Source organism: Acromyrmex echinatior, chromosome 3, assembly GCF_024713525.1.
Source record: "Acromyrmex echinatior isolate Ae372 chromosome 3, ASM2471352v2, whole genome shotgun sequence".
Classification (NCBI taxonomy): Eukaryota; Metazoa; Arthropoda; class Insecta; order Hymenoptera; family Formicidae; genus Acromyrmex; species Acromyrmex echinatior.
In genome coordinates this window covers 20,096,690-20,115,509 of record NC_141854.1, presented here as the reverse complement: position 1 = coordinate 20,115,509, position 18,820 = coordinate 20,096,690, and the positions used below count along the sequence as shown (strand labels likewise).

At 31.9% G+C, this 18,820-nt stretch overlaps 1 protein-coding gene across 8 annotated transcripts in view; it reads right to left on the bottom strand.

The window, feature by feature from the left end:
* C3G (C3G guanyl-nucleotide exchange factor) overlaps positions 1-18,820 on the bottom strand; it is an 80,119-nt gene that overhangs the window by 50,839 nt on the left and 10,460 nt on the right. For 7 of the 8 annotated variants that reach the window (XM_087404400.1, XM_011056382.2, XM_087404398.1 and 4 more), the window contains exon 2: positions 12,628-12,991. The exons of the other annotated variant lie outside the window; for it this stretch is intronic. In XM_087404400.1, coding sequence (XP_087260526.1) covers positions 12,628-12,814 — 187 coding nt within the window. In that variant the 5' untranslated portion in view covers positions 12,815-12,991. The remainder of the gene's footprint in view (positions 1-12,627; positions 12,992-18,820) is intronic. 8 annotated transcript variants of the gene reach the window in all.

Genomic DNA, 18,820 nt, shown 5'->3' with positions numbered 1-18,820 from the left:
TCTACCTTCCGCTCCATTTGTCCGGTAAATGACAAACTGTAATGTGCAAGCTCGGCGTTCCGCAATTTTCTTCGATCATGCAGAATTCGAGGCAAACTTTCCACGATAAAACTTAGATTTAATAAATTTTCTAGAATTTTCTTGCTTGAAAGTATTGAGTTGGAACAAAAGTTTGTAGAGCTACTTCAGCAGCTGTAACTTCGTTAAAAATGAACGAAATTTAAATTTAAAAAAAGTGTTTTAAAGCTTAAAATCTCTACATTCCAAAGGTCGCTGTGTCTTTTTGAGTGTCTTTTCCGTGAGTTTGGATATTTTTACATATAAAAACTGAACGAAATGAGAAATTTCCTTGTCACTTTATGGGCTTGTTATGTATGTCCAGAAAAAAACTTACATAAAATTGCAAATTTTTATCATAAAAGCTTAAAGTTTTATCTTCAAAATCGTTTTTTAAAAATTTTTCTAATTGTAAGATTTTTTTGTTACTGAGTTATCACGGATTAAGTAAAATAAGCATTTTAACTTTAATAGCTCATAACTAATGGCCATTAAAAATCATCGTACCATAATTTAAAAAAAAAAACAGATTTTTAAAGCTTAAACACTTTGCTCTATAGAAGGAATTGAAATTAAAACATAACAAAATTAGCACTTGTAATAAAAATGTTTCTAAAAAACATTTACCTCTCATAGAAACTCCACGACAAAAGGAACGCGCTGTCTTTGATGAGGGATTCATCTCGCGCTTGTTCATAATAATCGGCACATAACAGCGAATAGAGTAGAGGCGAATCGTGCAAATTATGCAAATTATGCAAATCGTGCGAGCGACCGGTAATTTAGGGGTCACTGTCATTACCGATAACCACATAAATATATGAGCGAATGCTCGATATGCATCCGACATGATATCTCCTGAAGAGAGAGAGAGAGAGAGAGAGAGAGAGAGAGAGACCGCAAATATTTTACCGGGGACCGAGGACTGTATGCGGTGGATAAATATCGCCGTGCACGTGCGAATGCGAGCTATGCGCTGCGCTATCGATTCCCTGATAAACCGTGGCATCCATTTGATTATAGGAAATTTGTAACGAAGCGACTTCAAATTGCAGTCACGTTTAAACGCCGGATGCGGCGCGTCGTTCGCACGACCGGCGCGTTGAGAAAACAGATCTGATTGATCCGAATTAACATTTCCATTTGCATAAACGAACGAGTAAACCTGGACGGTCCGCAGGTAAAGCCTCGAACGTTGCCATGGAAAATTTTCACATGCTGCGCGTAGGCATACGATGAAGATGAAACTGATGGGCGCCGATCGGAGCATTAATCGTGAGCCGTGTATCTCGAAACGCAAACTGTTTGTCGAAACGGTCTAAAAGCACTCGCCAAATCCTACCGAAAGCATATTCCCCGCGGCTAATTTAACTTTAATGAGTTCTCCGGAATTTCCAGTTACCATAGGTCACTCCACGATCTTAGGATCGCACACATACATACATACACATACATACACATGTATAATGCAATTCTTTCATCGAATTTATTTTTAAAGTACTCTGAGTGCTCTCGTTTTAACTTTAAGACTGTTCATACATTACGATAAAAATTTTAGAGGCAACGAATTTTTAATTAACTAGATTAAAAACTAATTTGCAAAATAATAAATCTTACCGGTTCCAAATTCCATTTTCGGAATTCCATTAACGGAATTTGAACGTGAACTTGATAGCATTTATGACATATAAAATGGATGTCATAGTATAACATTTATGACATAAAATGAACATCAAACTAAATTCTTTTGCAATAATGTAATTCAATAAGATATTTATATGAGTGAATCCCTCGTTTACATGCAAGAAAATGATTTCAGCATCTAAAGCATCTTACGTAATTGTACTAGAGACAAAAGATAATATTGATGAACCGATCCCTATTAAATCCTGCTATTGCAGTTCTATCGGATACGTCTCGATATATGTGACATATTGCCTACAACGAGATAATTAATCTCATTAGTGTTCAACGAGAGATTCTGCGCTAATGAGATGCCGTTTTTTCACATTCCTACTAATGGTACGCTCGTCGCTCAGTATATTCAGCATATTTCATTGAGGAACAAGGCGACTCTTTGAAACCTCAAGTTCGAATAGCAACGTATTCTTCACATTTCGTCTTGTTAACGAGAAGCTCGGTGTTCAGTTACACGGAAAGAACTTTTGCTGAAATATCAAAAGTTTAGATTATAGATACAGATATGAAGATAATTTTGTTAACCTCAATCTGGTTGTTAAAATTTTTCAAGTATTGTTCATCATACATAATTGATCCTCCTACATAATTATTTTAATGATCCAACGCAATTACTTTTAGATTTGTATCTAATAATATAAACAAGATTAGTCTAAATTTTTAAATACTCCAGCAAAATCGTTTTTTTCATGAAAGAACGGTTTTGTTGAAGTATCTAAAAATTCTGTTAAATGCACATCTGTGTGTGTGTGTGTGTGTGTGTGTGAAAATAATTTTACTAGACTATTAAAATAACTACGTAGGACGCTCAATCGATTGTTAGAATGTCAAAACTGTTTGCAGCATTGCTCATCACGCTTGAGTTTCCTACATAGTTATTTTGATGATCCAACAAAATTATTTGTAAATTTATATCTATCTAAATTTTTAGCTACCTCAGGAAAATCGTTTCCTTCCTTGTATATTCTCGCCTTAGTTCTAGACTTCTAGTTTCCTTCTATATGTAACATCAGTGACGTATCGTCTGTTCTGGAAGTTGGTTTCCGTTTTGCGACAGTCGCTCCAGACGCTTCGCCGCCGTAAAAGAGCGCGCGTTTCCGAAAATCGAGAGTCGAGAATTTCACTTGTTGTTAGGTATTACACGAACGCGGAGAGTGTTCTGCCGTGAGAGGGACGATTCTCTCTCTACCCTACCTCCTCGTATCTTTCGCTCTATCAGCGTCTACATCGCGTTCTGCATCCGTTCTCGTAAAGATTCACTTGAGCGGAAGTTCTCGCACGAATGAGGATCGACCGGCGAAGAGGAGGAGCGCGTAGGAGTGCGAAGAAAACGACGGCGGGGAGACAGAGCGGAAAGAAAGGCGAAACGGCGAAAGATACGCGGAATGAAGGAAAGAGAAAAAGGTATGAGAGAGGAGAAAATTCCGAGAGGAGAGATAGGAAGGGAGAGGAGGGGGGGGGTGGGGGAGGGAGGCAACAGACGGTTCCTTTCCCATTTATTTTCGTCTTCTCCCGCCGCGCCGCGACCGCGCCTCGTCGCGCGTCCCTCGACAAGGAATTTCGCATTTCTTCAACTCTCGAATGCGTCTCGGCTTCTGGACCCGTTGTATACAAAATTCGAATTCAACCCTTATAAACGTGTACACGGCCTTTCCACCTTTTTCGCATCCGATTCACGCGGAACGGCGATCTCGTCGTTGAAGCCTCGTACCTCCACGTCTCGACTAAGACGGCGGTCTTAAGCCAGGCATTCCCGAAGGGACTCACGTGAATGCACTTCGCCGCAGCCGAAAGATTCGCCTCTTCTCGTTGGAAATTTATCGGTATACGACGAAGACGACGCTAAGCTCCTCTTTCATGGGCTCGGAGAAGCGGATTTCTTGTCATCTTTACGCGCGCGCATCTCGCTACCATTTTATCGAGTAATACTTGAAGAGATACGTCAATCTACTTATCACCTCGGTAATTTACGAGTGGCAGTTTGAGACCCGCCCGCCAAATGTCGTAGGGTTGCATTAATAATCCCTGACAAATGCGCCGAGTTTTATCATGTCATTAGAAAAGGAGAACTCTCGTTAAAATGCTAAGAAAATAGTCTATCGCATTCTGTCCGCTTGAAAGACGCGAATTCCTGGAGTTTCGCTTCTCTTCCTGCTACTTTCCTGTTTTTTTTTTCTACTTCTACTTTTACTTCTTTTCTTTGTCCCTAATAGCCGGTTTCATCCAGGTCGGTTAACTTTAACCTTAATTTAACTGACTGTTTGTCTCTTTCCAGAAGTAAAATTACCGGGAGACAAGGGACTGAATTAAACTAAAAGTTAAAATTGAAGCGAAAATCATGAGTGAAATAGATCGTAAAAGAATTCTTAAATTTTTAATCTTTTATTACTCGTTTTTAATTGGCTTTAAGAAAACTGTTGCGTTCGTTTATTCGTGTCTTCATTTTTTCAACTAAATTAGAAACCGTATTTAAAAATGAAATGCAATTTTATGCAATTCTCGCAATGAGGTATGTATCATCAGCAAAAAATCTAGATTAAATGCAGAAATGTGAAAAAGCATTTCACGAAAATCTTGTCGTTTAAATAGCTTTAAATCATTATCAAACGATTGAATTGAATCGTTGGATGTACGGAGGAAAAAAATTTGTAATGAACAAATCCTACACCATTTGTAGCAAATTCCATTTACAAATATAGGAATTGCAAATTACTTGCAGGTATAACAAATATTTATTCTTCCTTCGTACACGCGATAAAAATTATTTACAACAAAATATTTGTCGAATATGCAAATTTATTTGCTACAAATATAAAACAAATTTGACGATTAAATTTTGTAATCACTTTCGCGTTTATAACAAATCTTTTTCCCTTAGCGTGCGTTTAGCAGGAAAAACAATTTTGCAATCGTTAAATTCTTTATTATGATCTTGCTCTTAGTTCCTCACTGTATAAATCAATCATATTAAAAAAATTTACAACAGTAGCAAAGCTGCTTTTTCTGCTGAACACAGCTAATGACATCTATAAATCCTGATTTTCCTCTACAAAGAATAATAACACGCCGCAAGCAACTTGTTGTTGCACGTACATCGTGTAGCCATTGTTAATAGCAGTACTCAACCCTTCACCCGTTGTTGAAAATTTCCCATATGGAACTGGCTGCGGAAGTTAATACAAACACAAGAGTAAATAGTTCCCCCTGCGCGCATTTATCTCGTCGTCCTGCACCCTCGCTGTTTCACGTTTATCGGATCAGCAATTAAATTGCGTTCCAAAAACAAAATTTTCTTTGCCGTGTAAATCAGCAGAAATCGCTCATATACAATTTTATGTCCATTTAATCGAAGATATTCAAAAATTACGATCTCTAATCTCTATAATATAACACTGATGTTCATCTCGAAAATATTATCTTACGATAATGTTATTTATGAGATCATATAATGTTGGACAATATATTGTCGAATTTATATACATGAATCACAATCCGATATTTTATTCGATGCTTTAACTAAATTAAAATCTATTTTATTTGCGAAAATGCTATTATTTATCGCAATCTTATCACTGTCAAATATTTCAGTTATTTAGAGTATATAATATAATTTTTGTTAAAATAAAGTCCAAAAATAATTAAAAATAAGATTTTATTCTTTGAATTAACTATATCAAAAATCAGAGTTTCAAAAGATCCTTCTTTTTTAATTATACTCAAAAAATTTTCTGAACATTAGATAATCTTTTCGAAAACAAATTGAAAAAAGATTTTTATAAAAAATTTATAAAAAATATATTTAATTCTTCATTTAGTTATATTTTGTTTAATTTAAATCTATAGTGGTTAAATTAAAAAAAAATAAAAAAATATTAAATACTGCGAATATTATTCATTTTATCTTTCCCATTTTATTTATTCGATTTATATTAAAATTTAATAAAAAATTAAATGTATATGCATATGCATCAATAAATCTGAAAAAGTTAACATTTTCAGAAATACTAAATTGATGGAAAAAGTTTTTTACATATAAATTGTGTACGCAAATTTATCATCATCCTACACGAGAGTGCACCCCAAACGACGAATCTCGGAAAATATAAAACACTGTCGGATATAAAAATGTGCGACAAAAAAAAAACAAAAAACAAACAAACATTTCTATTATAACTTACACGTGCATGTTAAAAAGAGATTTATGTCGCGCAAATAGAGGTGGGCGCTTATTTGTGAATAGTTTCCGAAAGCTTTCACCTATGGAGAATCGATGCGGTCGGTCGGAAAGGGTGACCGACCCTAGGGGGAAGAGTGGTCTGAGGGTCCTCTGCGAGGAGGAAACTCGTGTAACGTCTTGATTAAGTGGCGGTTTGCACCCTCCAGGCGTCGGGACACCCTCGTAAAACAGGCCCCTACTCCTATATCTCCAATTGGCGCATTAAGCGGCGATCTGTACCCGCGAGATCTGATTTATCTAAACAGGCAAGTAAACAAGAAACAAGTCCGTTTGCAAACCAACTGTAACTCAAATTTCTTATGCAATATAGCAATTGCGCTTTGCACACAAGATATTTAGAAAACGTCAACAATGTAACCGCAAAAATTATTCTCCATGGAATATGTTTCAGAATCGTAAAATGTTTCTTATATAATGATACACGTAATTTCTGTATTATAATATTTATAAAATATTACGTTATTCACGGTTATTAAAAAAAAATATTTTACAAAAATAGATTATCGTAAAATCGATCGACAATACATAAATGATTAATTTAAGTTTGATCTATTATTCTGTATATTAAACAAATAAAGATTGAGTGAATTATTACGAAAAAAAACCAATAACTTAAAATTAAAATGCACGAGTATTGGAATACTTGAGTTAATTTTGAAAAGTAAAAAAAAACATCTGTGCAAATAATTATTCTTAATATATCGTATGCCATCATGCAAATCATTATCAATACAAGAAGACTGGGCTAGTGTATTTATATCGACGTCGCGTTTTGGTAACGAATTATTATTCATGAAAGTCTCCCAGGATGCTTCTAGCAATTCTATGCGAAGCTTCTGGAACATGGATTAAACTCCGGGACTTCGTTGAGAATGTATTTATTACAACAGGGAAGGTTTTACCGGATGTTATGGAAGAATCTTGTGCGTACCTCAAAAGCAGTTCTTCTTTTTGTTCATGAATATGGATTTGCTTTAGCAATAAGCACAAAGACTTAATAACAAAGAATTATAGATGCACTGGGAAAAAGTTTAAAAACGAGACTCATTTTGCGATGAAGCAAAAAGCGTTTTTAACAGATATTTCATTTTAAAATTCAGAAAATCTAATAACTATCATAATATCAAATTTTTTAAATTCGCTTTAGACTTCTCTCAATCATCAAATGTTATTTTACGATGACAACTGTTTTAATAATGATAAAACGATAAAATTTTTAATATGATAAATGGAATATTAGGCATTCTGTCCATATTTTTTAAAATCATTCATATAATAATATTATATGAAGCATTGAAAGAGTACGCAAAAATTACTTCAAAATCATTCATATAACATATTAAAACATTCAAATAATATACTATGCCAAAATTAAACGCGAAATTTATAAAGCTTTATAAATATAAAACATATGAAACATATCTATCAAAATTTATAATGCTTTAACAAATTTTGATAGATATGTTTCATATATTGTCAGACCACATGACTTTAACACAATATCTTTTCAAATATGGATAAAATAATAACAGTGGTAATATTCTCTTTTATGCGAACACTGCGAGCTATAATTATCGATTCATGTCATGTTAATATATCAAATTGCTTGTTGCCGAAATTGCGATTTCGCCAATGTCATTGACGCTCGAACAAACTCTGTTCGTCCGTTTAATTTCCTGGACGACGAAATTTCCTGACGAAATTTATTTCACCAGTAATTACGTCTGTCGTTTCGCTTCGTATTTATTGACGCCGACTTACACGCGCGTGCGACGATGATAATGATGCTATGTACCGCTTATATATGGACCAGTAAATTTATCCACTAAATTTCTGGTATCAAAAGCCGTCCTAAAGTACCATGACAACCGACTCCCCTCTGAATATTGCCCGCGGGTTGACACGTCAGAACCGGGAAAGCACCGACAGAGAATGACGGTGCGGTGGTCTGCACGTGACACTGACCGATGAAATTAGCTAGTCTCGCATGAAAAATCATGTACCTTAAAAAATCACCTTGGAATTTAAAATTTGACGTTTATTAAATTTATAGATACGCAAAAATATCTAAGATATCTGTTCCAAGAAATTAGGATATGATAAAAGAAATTTCTACGTATCGATTAAGAATTAAATTTCCCAAATTAAAATGAGTGGGAGATTAAAAGACACCACTACTTTTTTTTTCTAAAACTATCAGTTGCAATAGATAATTTAGACAACGTTATTAATTCTTGGATAATAATTTTTTTCAAGAGCAAGAATTATATTAAAGCTTATATCTCAATATGTATGGATCATAATTTTTTTTAAAAGATATAATTCTTAGAGCTGTAATCATACGAAATAACTTAAATATTTGTCATCGTGGAAAGTGCAGTGATGAATACTTTTGAAACTATTTGGCAAAACTATTTGGTTTACACACAAACTCTGTTCTAACCGAGATTAATTGTAGTGAAAAGTAAGGACGTGTCATAAACTATAATATTATTGCATATTATTTGACAAGTCCTCTTCTTTCATCTTATCAAACTGTTATAAAATTTAATATATACAATATATTATGAGATCAATTTTCTCCAAATTTTTTTTATTCTTAGACTCGCGTTAATCGATTAAATCAAAATCAAATACATATTAAATTAGTTATTTAAAAATTACATTCATTAAAACTGATAGTTTAACAACTGATACAACTTTTTTTAGAAATATGAAATCGGCAAAATTAGTCTGGCAAACGGTGTCGCTTCAAAATTCATAACAAATGTATGCCACCGAGCACGAAAATCCACGTGCCAGTGCCAAGATTCTATTTCTGCGATCCATTCAAGCGAGAATATATTCCATATGCTGCTTCTTTAAAAAACAATTGACGAATATGACTATTCATGAATAGCTTTCAAACCCGATATAATTGGAGAAACGGATAAATGGCTGAAGTGTGTCAATCCAGTGACTTCGACAAGCAATAAAACCATGTAATAAAATATATCAGGTTTTAAAAGAAGATATCAGGTTTAAAAAGAAAATATCAGAGGTTTCAAAAGAAAGTCAATCTAAATGCGTTACTTTCAACCTCGAGTTATCAGCTTATAGCGTATTGTCTTTAGATAATCAATAATCGTGCGTACTTCATCACTCAAATGCCAACCATATATGTATCTATATTACAGTGTTAATTTTCTTTCAAGCCTGTCATTAAGGCTCCGTATATTATTACGTTCTAATCATTCGCAATTTACGTTTACCTCGCGGATGAAAATCATTTCGTCCATTAACTCGTGAATTGAAAGGATTTTATGGATCCACGAAGATAAACGACGACGCGCGCGTGACAGTGAACACAGCAATTTGTTCGCGCTTCGAGTCTAGAGGGAAATCACTTGGTAGTGTATCCGTTGTGTCTATATGCGGGGGAGACGTTGCACATAATAAACAACGAGCGCTTATATGGTCGAAGGTGGTAATACCTGCGACGAGCATGCGGTGCTTAATATGATTGACAGCACGAACTAGTAATTATTCGTCGAGATGCTTTCACGCGCGCGAAAGGGTTAATGCGATAATGCGTACAATGTAGACGTTAATGTACTTTAAGAGACTGCGATTATTTAAACTTAAGTTACGCAAATTGTCGATGCGTACAACGGTGTAATGAGCAGAACGAACGATTAGATCAGAATGCGAACAATTTAGAGAAGCCAGAATAATGGCTTTGTTCCAGACATGACGTTAATTCTATTGTGAAATGAATTTTAAATTTAAAAATACATGCAACATGCCGTCATCACGAAAGAAGACGCGAATGACTAAAGGTGCGTAAAAATACAAGAAAATAATGTAAATAGTTACTATCGAAATATAATTTTAAACTGTTTAAATATAAATTGCTAATAATTACGTCTTTAAGGCCTGTATTTATAGCCGTTGCATTTTAAATATATCAGATGAAATGAGAATATAATGTTTCACATCTTGAGACAGTTGAGACATACTATAAATAATTCTCGTATAGTTGCATTTTTGGATTAAAAAAAAACTTAATGTAAACATCAAATTTTATTTAAGAGACATTTAAGGAGATAAATAAAGTCGCACGATTAAATTAACAATCTTCCTCTACTATGTTTTATAGATAATTTATTTTTATTTTATATAAATATATACAGAGCTCAGAAATATCCTGCTTCTTCACTATTCATAAGATGTTAATGTCATGAAAGAATTTAAATAGGAATTTTAGATTTTAAACTGCAAGCAAATAAATATTTTATTGAATATAGTATCATTTTACTTTCTTCTTCCTATTTTTATTTTTTATTTATTTAATTATTTAAATGATAAATTCAAAAACTGAATATTTATGAAAATTGAAATATTACAATCTTATAACATAAGAATTTTATTAAATACAATGAAATGATTTACTTTATGACGTTTTTAATTGTGTTTTTCGAAGCTGTTGTTTATATTTCACAATTCACTCATAAAGTATTTAATAAATTAATTATCGGTTATATCTATTAAAAAATTAAATATTTATACTAATTTATAATACTCGTGGAAAACAATTACGATCACGCTAATTATCAGAATACTATATGCACTCCTAACATTAATCGCACTTCACCACTGTATATTGTAACAGCAAATTAACATAAAAAAATACGAAACTCTTACACCTTAAATTAATTATCCATTATAATTGTTCAAGGTAATCCCAGCATTTAGCACGTTTTTAGAGTGGACGCGATCGCGTTGTTAATCGCAGAAGTTAATTAATCGCACAGATTATTCAAGTCGCTAATTGCTTGCAGGAAACAATCTCGTTTCGATGAATAATTCCGCAACATGCATAACACGATACGCGAAGTGCGACACTACGAAACAAACATCAAGGTCGTAACGCCGACTTGCGATATATTAACGTCTTATTACAAAATCTAACGTATATTTTTATTCTTTTCTATTTTTTTCACATTTCGAGATAGTGAAATTACGTAATTTTTATAAGTTAAAAAAAATAATAAGATTAATTACAATTTTTATTATAGGTATCTAACTTGATCGCTTTTCTCGATTTATTAAAATATCATACAGTTATTGATTTGTTAAAATTATGCAATTTTATTTCTTCTTTTCTAATTTTCTTTCTTCTATTACTGATTTCGTTATGCAAACAGTTATAGCACATACATTTTGCTTTAATTTGTGGATTTGCTTTAATTTCTCATTAGCATTCTCTAAGATAATAATTAATTTTGTTCAATAGAAAGAGCGTTTTAAAAGATATTCTTATTTCGAATCCTAATTAACGAGACAATATTATGTCATTCTCGAATTAAAATTTATAATAGCGCAATATTGAAAATCGTGTAGCAAATTGTACATTAAAATTTGTAATTCAATTTGCACATATTATTAATAGCAAATTATGACTGCTGTACACAAATTATTTCTTTCTTTCAGTGACAATTTGTACGATTGATTACACAATTTCGATATTTCATTTAAAATAATTATTGAATCTATTATTTAAAGAATAGAATTTACATTTCACTTTATTTCCGAGTGAATAATATTATTTATATATAAATTAATTTACTATTTCTTTATCTAAAATTGTTACTAATGAGAGAAATAACATTACAGAAATTTAACAAATCGATAACTATATGATATTTTAATAAATCATAAAAACTTATTAAGTTAGATATCGCAAAAAATATTGTAATTAATCTTATTTTTTTCTTAACTTATTAAAATTACATAATTTCATTATTTTCGAAATGTAAAAAAATAGAAAAGAATAAAAATAAAACAATTTCGATCAAAATAAAAATATATACTTCATTCTTCAAATAAATATTAAAGTAGCAAATAATATGCGCATCACTTATCGCTGACATACCGAGTTTAGAAAAGATAAATTTTAAATAAGTATGTATCGCTACTATCAATCAATACAAGTATTATATGCAGCGTCATTTTTCAAAGTACAAAAATGTCTAATAAAGAATAATATTTTACAATTATTAGTTTTTAATGCTTCAAAAATGTATTCTTTGATTTCATCTCAGATTTTTAGTATAAGTATAAGTATATAATCGTTCTCTTCTAAAGTTATCTCCGAAAAATTGTTACAAAAAATTAAAAAATTATGTAACATTAATTATTAATTATTAAACATTAATTATTGATATAACTAATATCTACAAATAATATAATATATATATCTTCTTACAAAACTCGACTATATTAAACAAACTCAGATTATATTTGAAAACAAACTTCATCAGAATTTAGTTAAATTACGATTGTAAATTTGACCTAACAAATATCAAAATTATTCTTAAAATCTCTTTATTAAATCATATTATGATTCAAAATTCGTTTCAGTTGAAAAACTTGAAAACTTGGTTCAGCAAAATGTATGTATAAATTAAATACGGGCGTAAAACACGTCAATGTAACACAGAAACAAGTAATACAAATTCATTCGCAAAACGAAGACAAATAATTAATAGGAAATGATTTCTCAACGTTTTTGCATTTTTTACTATCGTATAAGCATTGACACAAAATGTGAAATCGCCTCACGTCCTTAACCTGAATCTTTTAAATCGAATTACCTTTCAAGTTGTAGGTCGATAAGGAGCCAGAAAGAGTCCTAGCGTGATTGGTTACGGCCAGCAGCAAAGGTGTGGTCGTGATGTGAAAAGATTTCGATTTGGGCAAAAACTGTTTTTGCACTGTATAACTGCGAGTTCGCCGCCGAAATCTCGGCGAATCGAGGAAGCTGTCGTCGTATTGTGGCATTTTATGACGCAAAGAACCGCAATTGAGTCTCTTTCAAAGTGGGCTTTGCGTCGTTGTTCATACCATGAACTTGCACGAATTGCATTTTAAATATGTTTGTTTTGTTATGAAGCACTTTCACTGTTCAATCTCACTTTCACTATTCACGATGTTAGCAGTAGATAATTATTACATCTTCTAAATGCGAATCATAAAATTAGAAAAAAATGCTACAAGCAGCGTTCGTTTAGACAATATTTAGGAAATTAATGCCAACAACTTTTCTAAGAAAATGATTTCATCGCGCACTAACAAAAATATATAGTCGTACAATTTTTAAGATCTTATTTCTTTTTTTTCCACTGAGAAACGGTACGTTTAATTGAGCTCATGGAAAAACGAGAGACCTGATTTTTTGCCAATACATTGAGCTGTATTAAATGACAGCAAGACTTTAGTCGATAGACAATATCGAGGATCACAAGCTTGGGTGACTCTGAATGCATTGTACCGTGGTCAATATCGCCCCATAAAAATATCGCTCGCGACAAGCAGTTTCAGAACCGGATAATCGACTCGCGAAAGATAATTTGTTTTAAATACTATTCCCAGAAGATATATCTGGATGTCTCTATGCTAGACCTATCATCCACGTATCTTTTAATTAAGTCATAATGTCGAGACACTGAATAATCGAAAATGGTTGAAGTAAGAATTTAGTGTAACCAAATAGAAAAATCATTAATTAAATAATATTATATATTTATATATATATATATTAGGTGTTGGAATTAATTCGTAGCGTTTTACAAGTGATGGGAAGTACTTTCATTAATGTATTTTTTAATGCTCATGTGAAATAAATAACATTCTTTCATTAAAAAACGCTACGAATTAATTCCAACACCTAATATATATTTTATATATAATACAAATTAAGCTATACTATGATCAGTATTAATAATCCATTTTCATTGTAAGACCATTTTAAGATTATATGGTCTTAAATGTACAAACTAACTATGAATATTGGCCTTTTTATAGCTTAATACGTCTAATACCGGATCCAGAAATCAACAAATAAATGACAACCGGATCAACAAATAAATGAAAAAAACGAACTTATTATTAGTTCGCGACATCGTTCTACTTTAGGAAGTTACTCGCTGTCCTTTTCTCAATCTGAATCAACTTTAAAAGACGTTATACTCTTCATTACTTGTGTATAGTATTCAAGATACTCTTATAAATTCGTTAAATATAGGAGTGGTATATTTATACACATTATTTTTAGCACAAATTGTATATTATTTAAATAAAATAAATTAAATATTATCAATTTTTATTTTATTGTTAAACACGAGTAATTATGTTAAAAAAATCATGCAAGTATCCTAGATAGAAATGTATGCAGTTTTCTTAGTCATCTATCCAGTACTGTCTAATATTACTATATTTTCATTAGTTGTGCCAATACTGTGTAGGAAATGGACAAGAATTTGATAAAGTTTTGTTCTGTCCATTTCACGAGCAGTTGGCTTGCTTATTAATCAATTTAATATTCATTATTTGTTGCGTTTCTATTCAGTAAATGGATTCAGATACGCAACTTTTGTATGCAGTAAACAAAGCGTTACATCCTGATTGAGATCCTAAGTAATTTTCTTTCTCAGTTACTAGACAGAAGTTGATAACTGTTTAACAACTGCTAAAAAAATGCATGAACTTCTATCAGGTTAATGTGTGTATACTTTCTAAAACTTTTAAAGTAAATTGTTACTCTACTCTCTGTCTCTGAAATCTCACTCTTAAAGAATGAAAATTGAGTCACTCTTTTTCCAGACTGGCTTAATTTTCACTCTTTAGAGTGAGAATTCTTTTAAAGAATTTAGAGAGTTAATGAATCTTCTGTAACATCTTCTCCGATGTCAGCGCCGCTTTAATAATTCTGATTGAGTATAAAGCCGCGAATGGAGATTTCAAGATTCACAGATCAGTTGAAACTGATGACAGGGGACCTAAATATACACGTGTGGCGATACATGCATCGCGACCTCGGGTACGGTGCCGTGATAGATAGTGATACACACTAAGGCATCAGTTTCTAGGGTGTCTATTTTAACGCGTCGGATGTTCCGTCACAATTTCTGCGTCTAGCGCTTCCGCGTCGCTCCCGCGATATATGTCAGACGTAAACTTATCATGACACCGTTAAATGGCTGTCGCGACAAGTACCAGCAATAGCTCCGTTTCTCCAAGTCTTGTGTGGTGTGATAGTGTTCAAAATTTCTCTCGCAAAGTTTACGCTAATTTAACCGCGACGGTAACTATGACAACTTTTCAAACTTGATAGTCGCTATATAAATTCCTGAGTTATTATTCATGTGTTCCTTACCTTACAAAAAATCTTAAATTGTCCTATGCAAATCGTGGTACAATTAACACTGTCTTAATTTATGTCTTTAATTATTGCTCATATATATGTATATATACTATAAAAAATATGGATATACACTGAAAGAAAAGATTGGTTGCTGCAGCAAACTAGATGATAAAATATGGCATAGTATTTTTAATTGGCTACAGCAGCCAAGTTTTGATTGCGTTAGCCTATCCACAATGTCAGTATAGGATTTCGATAGGCTAATACAACAAAAAATTGGCTACTGCAACCAATTAAAAATGCTATGCCATATTCAATCAATCTTTTCTTTCAGTGTAGAGTTAACGATGTGATTGTAAAATATATATGAAAAAAATAGTTTTGTCAAAATACCTAAAAATTTAGCTAAATACAAAATTTAGATCTAAAAATAATTTTGTTGGATTATTAAAATAATTATGTAGGATGCTCAAGCCGATTGCTTAAATATATCAAAATTTTTTTGCAGCATAGCTCTCTCATCATATTTGAATTTTTCTCCATAATAATTTTGATGATCCAATAAAATTATTTTCAGATTTGTATCTATTTAAATTTTTTAATATTTTATTAGTAAAATCGTTCTTTCCGTGTAATTCTCATTGTGCTGGCATTAATATAAAAATTTTAATATTTATCAGAATGTTGAAACTACACCTACATAGTATTTTTATCAACACAATAATTACATACATAAGTATACTAGCATGTCAAATTCACACTCATATTTTTTTGAACATAATATATATTTAGAGACCGTGACGATAAAATAATGCACATTAAATATAATGTGTTAAAAAATATGACGTCGTAATTCATACCATTTCGAAAGTTCTTTCTTTTTCCATTATTTCTTTATATATACGGTTTTTATAAAAAGCGTTCTATGTCTTTATAGACTTTTCATTCTCTACATTAAGAAAATAAAAATGTAAAAACGTTAATAAGCTAGTATAAATTTATTATATCGGAATCACATTTCGCATTAATAAATAAACGATGTCTCTTCTAAATTGTTTCTTGATTTAGTCTTTAAGATAAGATGTAGAATCACATCGATTTTAATCAATATTCATGAGAACTGTCCATAATTTATGATCTGTTCAATACATGACATATACTTGACATATACATGACATATATACTTGTAAGAACGTTGAAAAATTGACATATATTTGGGAAGAATGTCGTGCAGAGAAGGGTATCAAATTTCTTTAAGTATCATCTTGTACAACAAACGATTCGCGATTACTGGAGCGAAAAGCCGACCTCCTCTCTGCCTTTCGACCACCTACCGAGGTCCTACATTACTTTTACTACTTTCAGAATGATGTGTATAATCCGATACGGTACCAGGAGGTCGGTCGTGTAACTCGTGCCACGGTACGGTAAGCACAAGGGCCAGATACAGTTCTTCTGGACTACTTGTTGTCTCATAAAATTATCGAATTTTCTCCAGACATTATTCGCGACAACGGTAAGCAAAGGCTTTGACGCAAATTTTAGGCTCGAAGCTCGGTGGTATTAAAATTCGTTCAGGGACGCCATTAAAAAATTGTAAGCACAAACTTTCGTGAAAATACGATGCGCAATTAAATTCTTCAATTATTTCATTAAATATGCGACTGAAACATTTGCGTTTGATATATAATCTTGTTTGTTACATAACAAGTACTACAATAAACAGATTAAATAGGAACGTTTGTAAGATGAAAGTTCATAAAATTTTGAGAAATTTATCTGCAGAATACGTATCTCTATTCTGATAATAAAACTTGGATTGAAAAACAACATCTTTTCTTGCGAAAGTTTCTAAAGTCCGCTCTCTTTCTTAAAAATATCACATTTTTATAAATAAAATACGTAAACACTTGATAGCAATAACAAATATGTTTTCTTTGCGAAATTGTTTACGATTCATTAATCGACTATATGTAACGCATGGCTGATCAAAACTGCGATAGCTAAATCTAGATCGTTTAAAATATCATAAAGAAAATCGTCGCTTTCATATTTCAAACTATCTAAATACTAGTCTCTCTTATTACTTATTGATGTGTGTGTGTGTGTGTGTGTGTGTGTGTGTGTGTGTGTGTGCGCGCGTGTGTATGTGTGTGTGTGTGTGTAATTATAATAGTTAAAAACTATTTAAATGAAGTCATTTTCAATAATACGTGTCGCCTTTTTCTCCATACGATATTTTTATTGACGAACTTCGACCATCGATCGAAGTTCGTGCATACGATCAGTTATCTGTCACGAAAGCAGCAAGACGTAGTCTCGTGGAAATATGTCCGCAGTGTGAGATGTTCCGATTAGCAATAATTAGCGCTGATGAACTTGCGACCCAGTTGCGCTACATTTCCTGTCGCGTTCGTCGCATCGTTATTTTCGGAGACCGCTATCTTTACGCTTACGCCGATCTGCGTTATGTACCGCGCGTCTAAAAATTATCGTTCGCATAAATGACGTTTTCAAACGGTAGGAGCGATACACCGCGAACGACTTCACGTCCGAAAATAAATAGCAAACGTAATAACGTAAAAATTTATCGCGCACCGCACATGAGGAGTACCGACTATAGAATCGTAAAACATTGCGGTACGGTCCATTTCAATATATAAGCACGAATATGTAAAATATTCCATTGAGCAGAATCGAAATAGTTTGCTAAAATAATTTTACGAGGAATTCTATTGAATTAAATAAGTAATTTAATTTTCGATTCGTGTGCCATGTGAATAGTGAAATATATTCGCGTTATATATATTGCAAAAAATGTACTCAATTTAGCGAACTAAAATTCGCTAAAACTGTAACCATCTACGATGACTGACAGTTAATATTAGAATCGCCGATGATGTCCTGCTAGAACCGCTGAAGGCATTAATTTGGTAATTTTCTTGTTTTCGGTTAATGAAAAATTATTTTGCACAATTGGAAAATTTGTATTAAATTTAACATATTTTACATGTCCCAAACAGTCCAAATTTTTATTTAACGTATTATACGTATTAATTTAATATAAAATGAATATTTTATTATATTTTGTGTTAAGAACAAATATTATAAAAATTAATACAAAAAAAGTAATACTGATACAATTTGTAAGCAAATTGTGTGGAGGCATACTTTTTAAATAAAATCTACATTTATGATATGTTAAATTAACGCGTATTTCATTCATTCATTTTAGAACTTACATTTTAAAACACATTATTTTTATGTTATTTATCCACTTATCATAAATTATATTACTTTAACACTAAGAAATGTTGAATATATAATAATTTAACACAAACCATTTAAATAACATAATGTAATTATGTTAAATTAACACTCAAATATATTAAAAATTCAACACAAAAGTTTAATGACGACTTGAATGATCCGTTCTAACACAAATACAAAATGTTTTTTTACTATGTAATATTATTTGTTATCGTTAGAATTATTTGTATTATATATTCATTGCACATATCTTTAATATTCTAATACCATACTATATCTAATACAAACAAGAAAAAAATTGAAATATTTAGTCAAAATAGCGGTTCTAATGAAATGACGATTGTACAATCGTACGAAAAAGAAATACCTCCAGG